At 36.2% G+C, this 14612-nt stretch overlaps 1 protein-coding gene across 1 annotated transcript in view; it reads right to left on the reverse strand.

The window, feature by feature from the left end:
- IL1RAPL2 (interleukin 1 receptor accessory protein like 2) overlaps positions 1 to 14612 on the reverse strand; it is a 678833-nt gene that overhangs the window by 51145 nt on the left and 613076 nt on the right. The window contains exon 5 of the mRNA XM_053579080.1: positions 10477 to 10606. Coding sequence (XP_053435055.1) covers positions 10477 to 10606 — 130 coding nt within the window. The remainder of the gene's footprint in view (positions 1 to 10476; positions 10607 to 14612) is intronic.

Genomic DNA, 14612 nt, shown 5'->3' on the forward strand with positions numbered 1-14612 from the left:
GCTATTTTTTGGTTACAGTTCAGCCGGGGCCGGGTTTGAACCCGCCACCCTCGGTATATGAGGCCGGCGCCTTACCGACTGAGCCACAGGCACTGCCTGGAAAAGAAAGTTTATTATCAAAGAAAGAAAGAAATCTCCTTTGTGTTTTCAAAAGGAGCTACTTGTTTAGGGTGTGCTTGAGCCTTAATTTTTGTATTATCTGCAGCTAGTACGGTGCTGGCGGCATCACAAAAACTCAGTAAAACCACATTGAATAAACAAATGCAATTACAAAAATAGTGCCACAAAGAAGACATGGAGGAACCCTAAATCCTATTACTAAGTAAAAGAAGCCAATCTGTGAAGGCTACATTCTTTCTGATTTGAACTACTTGACATTCTGGAAAAAGCAAAATTTTGGAAAAAGTAAAAAGATCAGTTGCTGGGGGGTTGTGGGGAGGGAGAAATGAGTTGGTGAAGCACAGAGGATTTGTAGGGCACTGAAACTATTCTCCCATGTGATAGATAACATGTCATTATCCATTTGTCAAAACCCGTAGAATGTACAACACCAGCAGTGGACTGTAATGTAAACTACAGACTTTAGGTGATAAGGATGTGTCAATGTAGGTTCGTTGATTATAACAAATGTGCCACTGTGGTGCTGGATGTGGGTGGTGGGGGAGAATATATAGAGCGGCAGGGCGTGGGGTATGTGGGAACCCTGTACTTTCCACTCAATTTTGCTGTAAACCTAAATCTGCTCTAAAAATTTAAGTATGTGTACATGTATAATGTTAGAAAAACACTATATTAATGAAATTTAGTATAATTCAATGCTATTAAACGGATGTTTTACAAGCACTATGTGCTGAGTGTTGAGAACTGGGATGTTATTAATAAAACCAATACTGTCTCATACTTATTTTGCATTACTTCTCCTTATTAACTTCCTCTAATAAAATTTAACCATAAAGAAAGTTAAAAAAAAGGAAATACTTCTTTAGCAGAGAAATTCAAGACTACTTTCCAGTCTCTTCCAGGGGCTTTTGTACTTTTCCTTGTTTATAAAGGTGCTCAACTGATACTGGAGAGCCCACAGTTTATATTCTTCAGTGCCTGCCCATGTCACCAACATGACTGCTACTTCCACTGGTAATCATCATTGTCATCATCAGGAAGTATTTATTAGTAAGCAACAATCTGTTCTGCTAGACATTGTACTAATCTTTGCATGTAGGTTCTTCCTGTTCTCCTAAAGATCATAAACTAAAATAAACAATGCTGAAGGGAATGATAACATGGTATTCAGATAAAGAATATAGATGCAATGAAATCTTGGATGATGGAATTGTTCTGTGATGGAAATTCTGGCTAATTAAATTTGCTGCTCACCCAAAGGTTAAGTAGAAAATCTGTTGATTTCTTAATTGGGGTAAATAATTTAAAAATGTCTAACCTCAATTTCTACTCATCATAAATGGTCCTTTGAACTAAACTTAGTTCTCCTTTGATGTCTAGGTATCTTGCAGAGTCTCTTGGACATTATCCTGAGTATGAGTAATCATTGTCCAGGAATGATAATTCAGAACATGAAGGATAGGAGGTAAGTTTTTTTTAAAAAAACAAAACTTTTAATTAAATAAAATATATTTTTTGGTGTTATTTGCTTTTTTTTTTGTATTCCAAGTGTGATTAATCAAAGACCAGCATCAAGTTTGTAGTCTGACAAAATTCAACACAGTACATCAAAGGAGGGGTACTCCAGAGGAACTGTAACTGAAACTTATTTCAATAAATCTTTGATTGAAGGAAGGAAGAAGAATCTTTAGGTTTTGACTGAAAGATTCAGAGGAGAGGACAGTTTAGGGAAGCCGGGGCAATTCCTGGATTGGTGGGAGTTTCTGAAGCAGAATAGAGAGAAGTGGAAATTAACTAGGCATTGAGTACTGTCATGAGGCAAGGGTGGCTTAGCAATTGGGTACCCCCAATAATAAAGGCAAGTAGCAAAGCAGATTTGGGGATCATTGGTAAAAAAGCAGTGAATCACTCAAAGGAGGTGGGGGTCGTTATGGCAGTTTACAACTGCTGCGTGACCTTGAGAGAAACAGTGTTTTCTGTTAACTTTGCAGCTGGCTTTATCTGTCTGTCCTCCCTGCCTGATTAATGGCAGGACTGCTTATTCTCAGTCCATACTGATTTTCACTCTTTCAGTCCCAGGAAGGTTTTGACTTTTTGCAGTCTAAATGTGGAGTACAACAAAACACTCTGACAATTGAGGATTCTCGCTAGTGGTGTTTTGGTGACTCCAATCTAGCCCCACAGGAATTGTTAACTGCACAAGTGCCACTCTTCCTCAGTCTCTAAATCTCAGCTTCTTAATATGAAAAATAAAGCTAACATTATTTATCTTAGATGATTATCATAGAAATCCAATATGATTTCAGATGCCAAAATACTTTTGCAATCTGTGGTGTACTACAAAAACATGAAGTGTTTTATTATTACTATTATATACTAATTATTACGTACTAATTATAGGTCCTTGTCTAGAGCAACTTACAATTCAAGATAACATAGTTGAGACTTGGCATGTAGAGTCTGCTCAGTAATTGAAGAGAGATAAAAAATATGTTTAGGTAGGCTTTAAATATTTTATGCATAGGTCAAGGCTAAGACCAGCCCTGGAACCACTCTTTTATAAACGATCAGGTAGATAACTGGTAATTAAGGCTGGCTCTAGCTAAAACTATGTTGTTTATGAAGTTTATCTTTCTGTTGAAACTTCCTCATGACTTACAAATTCTATATTCACATACACATGTAATGAGATTTGAAACTAATTTAAATTAAAGATGAAGTGAAATGATTGAACAGTGATCTTTCTTCCCAGGGATGGGCAGAAAATGGGAGAAAGGAAGAGATTTTCTTTGGAAGCTCAACTTTGGGAAGACCAAGGGAATATAGATTGTAAAATAGTGTATGGGAAGTTGTCAAAATATATCCCATCATTTTTCCTAGGGTTTCCTAGGACTCCAATTATTTTTTCTATATTTTTGGGACAATCTATGTATTCACAGCTTCATGTTGTCTTTTTAAAGGGTGAGTTATTAATAGGTTATTTGGGGCCTCTATGTTAGACTCACCTTATTTCAAGAATAAAATCTTTTCAGGCCTTTATCACATTCCTTCCTTTGTTAGAGAATTTTAGTTGCTCGAGGAAAGAATGTTAAGGCAAAAAGATGGAACAGGAGACCAGAAAGTGTTGAAAAACATGAGTGAAGAAACCAAAACTAAAACAAAGCCCATATTCAACTTTCAGTCTTTCAGAAATTGAGTGTAAATTATTTACATTTTAAGGAGCTTTTCTAAAATCCTTAAAATCAATTGAATATGTTTTTCAGATCAAGAATTATTAAAGATCTGGTAAACTGTTTTATAGTATTGCCCGAGGAAAGAAAACATTTGATATTGATAGGGCAATTTGTAAACTGAGATTTATAAACCAAAATTACTTTCCATTGGAACAAAGAAATTGTCTTGAAATTCCTGCAGTCTTTCTTTGATAATCAGATGAAATTCACAACCCTGCAGGCAATCTTAAAGATGATTATTTCTTGTTTAATAGGACCAGTTCAGTTTCTCTGACTTTTTTATTAGCTCTGTAAAATACATACCTTACTAGTAATTTTTTTTTAATTCTCAAGTCTCTTGTAAAGTTAATTAAAAGGAAATTCTATAGAGGTGTGCAACTAGGGTGGCCTTCCTAGAATCCTCACCCCCAAAGCTATTCCTTTTCATGAACTCTGATCCCACTTTGCAAGTAGTTCCCATTAAGCTTTAACTGAAGGACAGAAATTAAAAGTCTTGTCCTAATGATTCCCGCTGGGTTTCCTCTAAATAATTATTTAACTTCTCTGAATAGACATGATAGAGCTTGCAGAGAGCAGCGCAATGGAAAGATGGCAGAAAAAATAACCAAACTTGCCCAATTACAGCTTATCCTACAGCACACATTAAATTCCTTTACCATCTCTAGAAATTACATCTTCTGGAGTCAATGAAAGGGTTGTGAGGCAGTTGTGTGGGATAGGCAGGGAGTTGTGAATGGATACTACATTTAGGTTCAGATTTCCTTGAGCTTCAGTCTTCTAGCAACATCAGAGGCATGGGAGGGCTATGGAAATGTCTGCTTAAAGGGAGATAAAAGAAAATCTATATTCCCAAAGTGGGGGCTAAGTACTTTTGCAATGGGTTGTAAGTTGGGAGAGGCTAGGGACCACAGTGGTGAAAATGACCCAGAAAGCAAACATATGAGAACTCCAAAATGCTAGCCAAGATTTGATTTAATATACTAGTCAAGCTGCCCAAGAACTACTGAATATAAAAGTTGCATTTACTGAAGTCTGAGTGCCATTATCTCACCAAGCCCTCAGTAAATATCCAAGCCTTTTTACTAGGTAATTTTTTTAAAGTCCTCTTGGCAATACTAAAAGATAAAAAGTTGTAACACATACTTCTAGGATCAAGCTGCTGCCCAGGAAATTGAGAACCTAGCAGATGAGCCAGTCCTCTTGCCAGATCCAGTGCCTCTGGAGAAGTTTCTCCACAAGCCAAAAGTCAACTCTCTGAGAGCTACTTAATTTACACCCTCACTTCTTAGGTATACTTGGCAAGGCAATTCTGAAATGTACACACAACGCAAGAGCTCTGATTCAATTAAAATATTAGCCCAAACAATACCTTTCCTAAGGTCTAAATGTTGGTGGCCCAAATGAATTTGGGTCCCAAAATCCATATGTTGGCACCTAATACACATGTGATAGTATTAAGAGGTGAGACCCTTGGGAAGTACTTAAGTCATGAAGGCTCTACCCTCATGAATGAAATTAAAACCCTTATAAAAGAGGCTCAAATGAGCCCTCTTGCCCCTTTTTCCATGTGAGAATACATAAAAGGCCTCGTCTATGAGAAATGGACCCTCACCAGACACTGAATCTGCTAAGTACCTTTAGCTTGGACTTCACAGCCTCCAGAACTGTGAGCAATACATTTCTGTTGTTTATAAATTACCCAGGTACTTTTTTTATAATTGCTTGAACAGACTAAGATAACCCCGAAGGATAGCTATGCAACTAGAAGTAAATTTTGTTCCCAGAACTGCCGTTGGGAGGAATCCCCTAATCAAAATCTTCAGTGTTCTGTCATCAGAAATGTTCCCTTTCAAGAAAATGTGTGGGTCGTGAAAGAATGTAAATCTTCTTTTGGTTTACCTAGTGGTGTAATTAACATTTTTCTTCTATTAAACTGCTGGATTTGATGTAATATGCCATACTGTAGAAAACTTTGCATGCTTTGTTTCAAGGACATTGGCTTGGAGGCTAGAAGACAGGATCTAGTAATTAGTTCCCATGTTAGCAAAAATGGCCATGCACTGAAGAAATTCTGGAATCCTGGGAGGCTGAGGCAAGAGAATCGCTTAAGCTCAGGAGTTGGAGGTTGCTGTGAGCTGTGTGATGCCATGGCACTCTACCTAGGGCCATAAAGTGAAACTCTGTCTCTACAAAAAAAAAAAAAAAAAAGAAAGAAATTCTGGAATCCACACAAGCTCCCAAATGGATCATGGATCGATCATACAATACAGTCATGTACCATATCATGATATTTTAGTCAATGATAAACCATATATACAATGGTGGTCCCATAAAATTATAATGGTGCTTTCAATGAAAATATTTCAAATTGTATATAAAACCAGCACATTGTACCCCATGATTGCATTAATGTACACAGATATGATTTAATTAAAAAAAGATTATAATGGTGCTGAAAAATTCCTTTTCTATATTTAGGTATGTTTAGATACACAAATACTTACCATTGGGTTGCAATGGCCTACAGTAGTCAGTACAGTAACATGCTATACAGGTTTGTAGTCTGGGAGCAGTAGGGTTTACCATATAGCCTAAATGCATAGTAGGCTATATTCTAGGTTTGTGTAAATAGACTCCATGATATTTGCACCATGACAAAAGAACCTAATGATGCATTTCTCAGAACATATCCTGTTGTTAAGCGACTCTTGACCATATTACAAAATGGGTAACTATGTGTTTACTTTGGCCCGGAATTTCTACCTTTAATTTGCACTTCTCTGAACATCTCTAGTTAGCTAGTGGGACTTTGTGAAATTTTCACAATAAACTCTCTATAACTTTCCTCCATGACAAATATAGTTATGTACCCCTTTTTACCAGGGTTATTGGGAAGAGTGGAGAAAGGGGATATAACAAAGTTAATTAAGCAATAGTGTTTTTCCAATTCTGAATGGTTGACTTCCTATAGCACTCAGTAGCTGGTTGACTCATTTGGCCCCTAACATAGTGGCTTGTTCAGTATTTATCTGCCTCTTGTATGCATGTTTTGTTTCCCACCAACTCTAATCATTTGCTGCAAGAGAGAGTAACAGTGCTTCACTTTTCATTTGTAAAATCGTGTAACTGTTATACTTTGGAATACAGTGAGGTAGATTTTTGAAAAGTTAAATAGTCCCAGAAAAAAACAAAATGGACAACAGGCAAAAACTAAAAGAAAAAAACTGAATAAAGAAATGCCTTCAGTTAGTAATCATGCATTAATTTTGATTTATTGTTACAATTTCACCCCCGTTCCTCCCCACAACTAAGATGTTGATAGGGAAAACTGGGTGGGGGGTATATAAAAACTATATAGTCTTCACAGTTTTATGTAAATCAAAATTAGCCTAAAAATAAAGTTTGTTCAAAAAATAGTTAAACCTTAAAAGAATGACTGAAAAAGCTAAATGTATGCCTATTATAAAATTCAGTCACTCCTTGTCTAGGTATTTAGCCAAGAAAATAAGAAATATACATGCACACAAAGATGTGCATATCGATGTTCATAGCAGCTTTATTTATAATAGTCCCAAACTGGAAACAGCATCCATGTCAATTCCAAAGGTAAATGGACAATAAAATGGCTTGTGTATACATATATTACTCCACAATAAAAAAGGAATGAACTAGTAACACATATAACAAGAGGAATAAATCTCAAAATAATTGTATTAAGTGAAATATTCTAGAGAAAACACATATCTACTGCATGATTTTGTTTATATAAACCACGAGAAAATGCAGACTGACTTATGGTGACAGGAAGCTCAGCACTGAGGGAAAAGGGCAGGAGGGAAGAATTTCTAACAGGCATCAGGAAATGTGGGGATGATTAATATGTTATCTTCCTTATGGTATTTCAGTGTAACCAATATTCTAGAGAAATTTTTAAATGTTTACATTAAATTAAATTTTTAATTTTTAAATTAAAATTCTAGAGAATATTCCTCGTTTCACAGGGATATACATATATTAGTCAGGCCTTACAGATTGTACACTTTAAATTTGATGGTTTACTGTATGTCAATTATGCCCCAATAAAGCTGTTTATTTTTAAAAATCTACACAGTCATACACAGGAAAAGAGAAATGATTATGTTAGGCTCATTTAATTACTACTCTTGATCACAAAACATAGCTCTGAGCTTTTTGGCAGTAGATATTTTACTACTATGTACTAGTGTACCTATCACTTGCCTTTTTGGGGACAAGTTTCTTGTTCTGAAAAATGAAGAGTGACCCTTAAGGTCTTTTATAGGCAGATACATTGATAATTTTAAACATGTACCTTGTAAAGCAATTTAGAAGAAATTCAGCTGCATTAATTTCAAATAAATAACTTGAAATTGCCTAATAAAGTCTTACTACTTAGGAACTTTAAAGTTCAAATGGGAATTAATACTTAAGAATTATTTGTAGTATATCAATTATGTTTTTCTAAAGATCTGCTCTGTACCAGTTCACAATGAGTTTTTAAATATAAAACCGGCTTTATTTAGATATAATTCACCTATTAAAAGTGTATAGTTTATTGTTTTCTAGGATATTCACAGTTATCTGCAACCATTACCATGGTCAATTTTATAACATTTTCATCACTTCAAAAAGAAGCCCAAGCCTGTTTAACAGGTACTTTTGGAGTGATGAAAATGTTTTGGGACTACATAGTGGTGGTGTTTGCACAATATTTTATTGAATACCACTGAATTGTATACTTCAAAATGTTATACTTTATGTTATGTTGTATTTTATCACACACAAAATCACACCCATACACTTTAACTATAACTCTCTATCATTCCATTCTTCCCCACCAGCCCTAAGCAATCAGCAATCTACTCTCTGTTTCTACACACAGTAGAACCTCCATAAGTTGATCACCCAAGAGATTGTAACAAACTGGTCAACATACAGAACTAGGCCTACTGTACTGATACATGCATGTGGTGCATGTCTGGTCTATGAAATTAGGTCAATTTAAGGAGGTGGTCAATGTAGGGAGGTGGTCAGCTATGGAGGTTCTATTGTATTTGCTTAATATGAACATTTCCTATAAATAGAATCATGTAGTATGTATTTGTGTCACTGCTTCTTTCACTGAGGATGTTTTCAAGGTTCAACCATGTTTTAGTACATGTCAATACTTCATTTCTTTTTAGACTTAAATTATATTCTATCATATGAATATACCACGTTTTATTTATCCACTCACACTTAAACATTTAGATTGTTTTCACTTTGTGTCTATTATAAATAATGCTGCTTTGAGCATTTTTAGACAAGTTTTAGGGTAGATGTATGTTTTGATTTTCCTTGGTTCTACGCGTAGGAGGGGCATTGCCGCACTATATGGTAACATCTATGCTTAACCATTTGAGGAACTGCCAGACTATTATCAAAAGGGGCCACACCATTTTACATTCTTACCAGAAGTACATGAGGTTTTTACCAAGAAGTTATAATCTGATTTTTTTAGTCTCACCATGCTAGCAAGTATAACGTTGTATCATATGGTTTTGATTTGCATTTCTCTGATGTCAAGTACTTTTTCATGTGCTTTTTGCCTAGAAATACACTCTGATAGTCAACGTTTTGCATAGGCTTTCAGGGGGTTCATGAACGTTGAAAGTTATGAACCCCTAGAGAAGAGTCATTGGGTGGATACATGGCGAGAAATTCTCATGAGAGTAATTGTAAATTATATTTAAACATAGGACATAATATAAAGTGTGCTTTCCTATTTATGCTGCTATATATTCAATAAGAAAACTGAAAAAATATGTTTTAAAATTAATAACACTGATATTGTACCCTCAATGAATCCCCAACAATAAAAAAAATAAAATTAGTTATACTGAAATATTAGATTGATTTCCACTATCAGCGGTTCTCAACCTGTGGGTCGTAACCCCTTTGTAACAATGAAAATACACCTTGCATGTCAGATATTTACTTTACGATTCAAAACAGTAGCAAAATTACAGTTATGAAGTAGCAACGAAAATAATTTTATGGTTAGGGGTCACCACAACATGAAGAACTATATTAAAGGGTCGCAGCATTAGGAAGGTTGAGAACCACTGCACTACATGATTCTCAATGGGGATACAGAGGAAGGGTCCCAATTCCTATCAAAATGAGAAACACACTATATACTACCATCTCTGAAGCCAAATAGAAACCCCACAAACAGACTGAGGTAGGCAAGTTTACCCATCTCTTTTTGTATAATGAGAAGGCACTAAATAGAATTGATATCTGCACACTAGAGCAGTATTTTTCAACCTTTTTTTTTTTTTATCTCATGGCACACTTGAACCTATTGTTAAACTTCCACAGCACACTTACATTATGCTGATCAAAAAAGAGTAAACAAGAATATATTTACTGTGCTTTGAACATCTTTCAAAAATAAATTAATTAATAATCTTTAAAAATTTTTGTGACACATTTAAGATCCTCTCAGGGCACACCAGTGTGCCACGGCACACCAGCTGAAAATCTCTGCACGAGAGAGTTATCTGTGTAACAGGAGAGTGAAAAGAGGTCTAGGCATGTGCTAAACTGAAAGATCGGTCATTTTCAGGATGAACATTGGATGCTGGGAAAAATAAACACTATCTAAAATGAGTCAATAATTATTTTGGCTGAGTACCAGCTTACTGTTGCCACTGCAGCTTTACACTTATGACATATGAAGGTTGTCGGTTGCCAGGGAATAAATGGACATTTGCCCAGTGATCTGAAAAGTCACCTGCAAAGTTTGAACCTTTTCTATGATATGATGGAAGCAACTATAGCTTAAGCTTTGGGAACACAAAGAAATGTTTTTAGGCAGCTTTGGGAAGGCCATCATACTCTAAAGACGTATCTTTAGAACCAGACATAAACCTTCATATGTTAGAAGCTTACACATTTGAATTTCTTAAGGGAGTTGCCCTTGGGCTCTCCACCAGATCAGCATTTAGAGAATGGAATGATTTGGAGTTGCAATTAAAATCCTGGGCAGAATCCCTTCCAGGATGTTTTATTTCTTAACTGCAAAGACGGCAAAGATAGATAAGCAATTCAAATTCTGTACCTTATTTCACCTTCTCTAATGTGACCTGCCAGTTCTTCAATAAATTTCTCCCCTTTCATCCAGTAGATCATTGGCCCAGACTCTCCACTGAATCCGAAGAATGCTTTGCAAGGGATGTTCAGAGGCTTACCTGAGAACAAGAGCAAAAGAAATGAGTGAATCATTCCTGGTTATCATTGGGAGACAGGAAGCCCCATTTACCATGCAAAGAAAAACTCAGAGATGACCCATTTTTCAACTCTTCCTCCAATCATCTTATCATTGTACCTAAGAAAAATTTGAACAGTTATGAGGGCTTCTGAGAAATTTTAAAATTCAAGGCATCATCAAAAATGAGAAAATAAAGTTAATCAGCTTTTAGAAATATTTTACTGCTTCCCTCTCAGGAACTGACATTAAAGAATCAAATGAAAAGAATATCCTTTTATTTTTCTTTTATTGAGACTATTAAGCACTGCTTACTTAGACTTGCCTTTGTAGCTAACATTAATCAAAAGTATAAGTTAATTTTTGTTTGACGACAAGACATTATAGACTATAATAAACATAGACATTATTATTAAGACAGCATAGGGAATTTTTGTTTATTCTGATATTATATACTTTAAGAAAATTGAATAATACAAATTATAATATTAATTTTATGTATGAACTTGACTGGATTAAGGGGTACTTAGATAGCTGGTGAAACATTTTTTCTGGGATGTCTGTGAGGGTATTTCCAGAAGAGATTGGTTTTTTTGTTTTTGGTTTTGTTTTTTTGAGACAGAGTTTTACTCTGTTGCCTCGGGTAAAGTGCTGCGGCATCATCACAGCACATAGCAACTTTAAACTCCTGGGCTTGAGCAACCCTTTTGCTTCAGTCTCCCAAGTAGCTGGGCTACGGGCTTGTGCCATTATGTCCCACTAGTTTTTCTATTTTTAATACAGATGGGGTCTTGCTCTTGCTCAGGCTGGTCTTGAACTCCTGATCTCAAGCAATCCACCTGCCTTGGCCTCCCGGAGTGCTAGGATTACAGGTGTGGACCACCTCGCTCCATGAGATTGGCACATGAATCGGTGAGCTGAGCGGGGAAGATTGGCCTCAATGTGAGCAGGTAACATCCAAATGGCTGCCTCCCCAATAGAACAAAAGGCAGAGGAAAAGTAAGCTCTCTCTCTCCCTCTACCTCTCCTCCCCTAGCTCCCTCAGTCTTACTGGTTCTGTCTCTCTGAGGAACTATAACACACAAACCAAAGGGAATATGTTTGAATTACAAATATATCCATAAAAAGTACATGCAGGGAAAATGTCTATATTCTTTGTGTCACTCATAGTACTTAAATAATTCTAGGCAGTATTTAAGCACTTTTAATCATGCATCTTGAAGATTTTAACTAAAACTTTGTTTTAATAGTAAATTCTCACAACATGTATAAGCAATTATTTTTGCTATTAATTTTATTTTTATTTTTCTACTTTTTTTGGCAAAGTGGATCATTAAGGGAAGATGGCATAGAGAACACATCTTGACATTTCTTACTTTTATAGGGATCCCCCAATTCACAAATCACATTATAGCGTATTGCTTTTTCCATAATAGACAATCTTTGCCCTAGTTAATGTACTAGATAAAGCAATTTCAATAATATATTTTTCCTTGTGGACTTCATGGTGGACTTGCGCCCATCACCACTCTGAGCCATGGACAAATTCTCCATTTTACACTTCAATTGATGCAAAACGTCCATGTTTCAAGAACCACTGCTTTTTGAGACCATTTATTTGTAATCCCCAGAGTTAGCAGATGGCTTTCTTTGAGGACCATTTTTACAACACACAATTTTAATGGTAAATAGGGTTTACATTAAGACGAGCAAAAATTAAAGAGACCCTGTAGACATGTGGATACTGGGTTGACCCATAATAAGTGATTTATTGCCAAATAATAGTTTCATTATAGTGCAAATTTAAACCTCAGCAAAATGACATGTTGTAGACCTTGCAATCATTCCATACTTCTCAAAAACTTCAATGTCAAGGTTCTGTCATATATGTCTGACACAAATCCGAAACAAGGCTATTCATTGTTGCTTTGAACATACGCTCTGTCGCATAGTTGTATAAAAATTGAAAGACAGTCTTGAATAGTAGAAAGTGCATTGGACTAAGTGTCAGGAAATGTGGATCCTAATTTGGGATGTATCATAAACAAGCAAACTGTCTGACCCTTGACAGATTACCTTACCTTTTGTAAAGTGATTTTTCATATATATAATGAGTATGGTAATAAAACTTGGAAGGCTCATATAAGATAATATATGCAAAAGTCCTTGGTGGATTCAAAAGCCCCATCTAAATTTAGCATAGTGTTATTTTCTTTGAGGGTTGGTCATCCAAGTAGAAGTAAAAATTGAGGTATAATCTCATGCAGACACTGAGATAGATACATGTTCATTTTGACTCTGTCAATCTCTGTCCTTCTTTTATTTATGAGTTCCTATGGGTCAATGTCCTCATATCAATGTTCCATAAAGCTTTTCTAAATTCTAGAGAGGGCATGATTCCCCCAAGAAAGCCCTCAGTTCTCTACACCTGAACAGTGAGTTTTTTCTATGCCTTTCTACCCTCATTGTCAGGAAACTAAAGGTATTTAAGAACATCATACCAGATGGCAGAAAATCCAGAGATGGTGATAAACATTATCATAAGGGATCCCAGTTGCTAAAACTACCAGTATATACATTTGTACATATAAATCTCTGTTGTCATTCCTTTGGGCTATGTTGAAAGAATCTATCAAATAGAATGCCTTTTAGTGATTCCTTGTGTGTGTGTGCTCAGACCTGGTTTGATTTTAATGGAGAAAGGCAATTACAGCAACGTGCAAAAAGGGGCCTCCTTGAGACGGTCTATCAAAAATGACAGCAGCTGCTCTTTTCTTGGCACTACACACAAGGTACTGACTATTGCAGCAATTTCTCTAGGGAGGAATATGGTTACTCTCCCACCAGACAGGTTCTTGTTAAATAAACACAAGAGACATATATTTCAGCAGTCTCCTTTTTACAAATGCTGAATAAATATCCTGAAGCCTTTTGTCAATGGCCAGAAACAGGAAAACCGTCCAACCATCATCCCCAATTCTCAGAGAAGAGTCCTAAACTGATCAGCACTTGGGCCAGATAGCGAGACCCAATGTGTGTCAGGGAGTGGGCACCTCCTCTTCTAAAAGGCATGAGAGGGAGCGCTGCACCGATTGGATAAATAGCCTGAAACATAATCTTTCTGGACCTTTACAAAATTTGGCATATGTGCAAACTCTTATCTACCATTTGCATCTGTTTGCTACTATATTTCTTTTGCATCCAAATGCTTTCAAAGTAATTCCCATGTTACTGTATGCCTTCTTAGTAGAAATAGCCAAGTCCTATTGGCATCTAAAATAGCTTGAAGACACAAAGAACTTAGCGTGTTGGTGTATCCGTGCTAGGTAATGAGGTCAGTGAGCCTTCCTAGAAAGCAGCATACTGCAGCAGACTGGCTCTCATCGCCCCAGCATTACACCAGTTCCCTTTCTCAGAGGGCTCTGCGAGCATCTGCATTGTGAGAAGGTTACTCACAGATCTTACAAATCTAGAAGTCTCAGCAGCCTTAAATTCTCTTAGCCATGCATTTGCTGGACATTTGTCTTGAAATGGATAAAATCATACTATTGATGTGTTCAAGGGGAGCATCTCTGGGGAGAGAGCTCAAACACTTATGCCCTATTAAATTTTCTTGTGTTTTAGAGCCCAAACGTTTCATAACCAGATTATGAGGAAAAACAGTGTTACAAAACTATGCTAGGAGTAGTGGTAGTAGGGTTTGTGTGCCTCCGTGTGTACATGCACGCGTGTGTGAGAGAGAGGGTGGGGTTAAGAAAGGAATGGGTGGTGGACAGGAATAGGCTACCCAAACTGTAATTCCTACCATTTCTAAATTAAAGAAGATATGCATAGGCGGTGTACTGGTAAATATTTAACAACTGGCTTTGTGGACCAATGTGTAAGTTTATCACAAATTTTAATAATATAAAGGATGCCACATGATTTACAGAGTTTAAAAATCATAACTATATATATGTTATATATATGTGTATTTATTGTAAATTCCA

Source organism: Nycticebus coucang, chromosome X, assembly GCF_027406575.1.
Source record: "Nycticebus coucang isolate mNycCou1 chromosome X, mNycCou1.pri, whole genome shotgun sequence".
Taxonomy (NCBI): domain Eukaryota; kingdom Metazoa; phylum Chordata; class Mammalia; order Primates; family Lorisidae; genus Nycticebus; species Nycticebus coucang.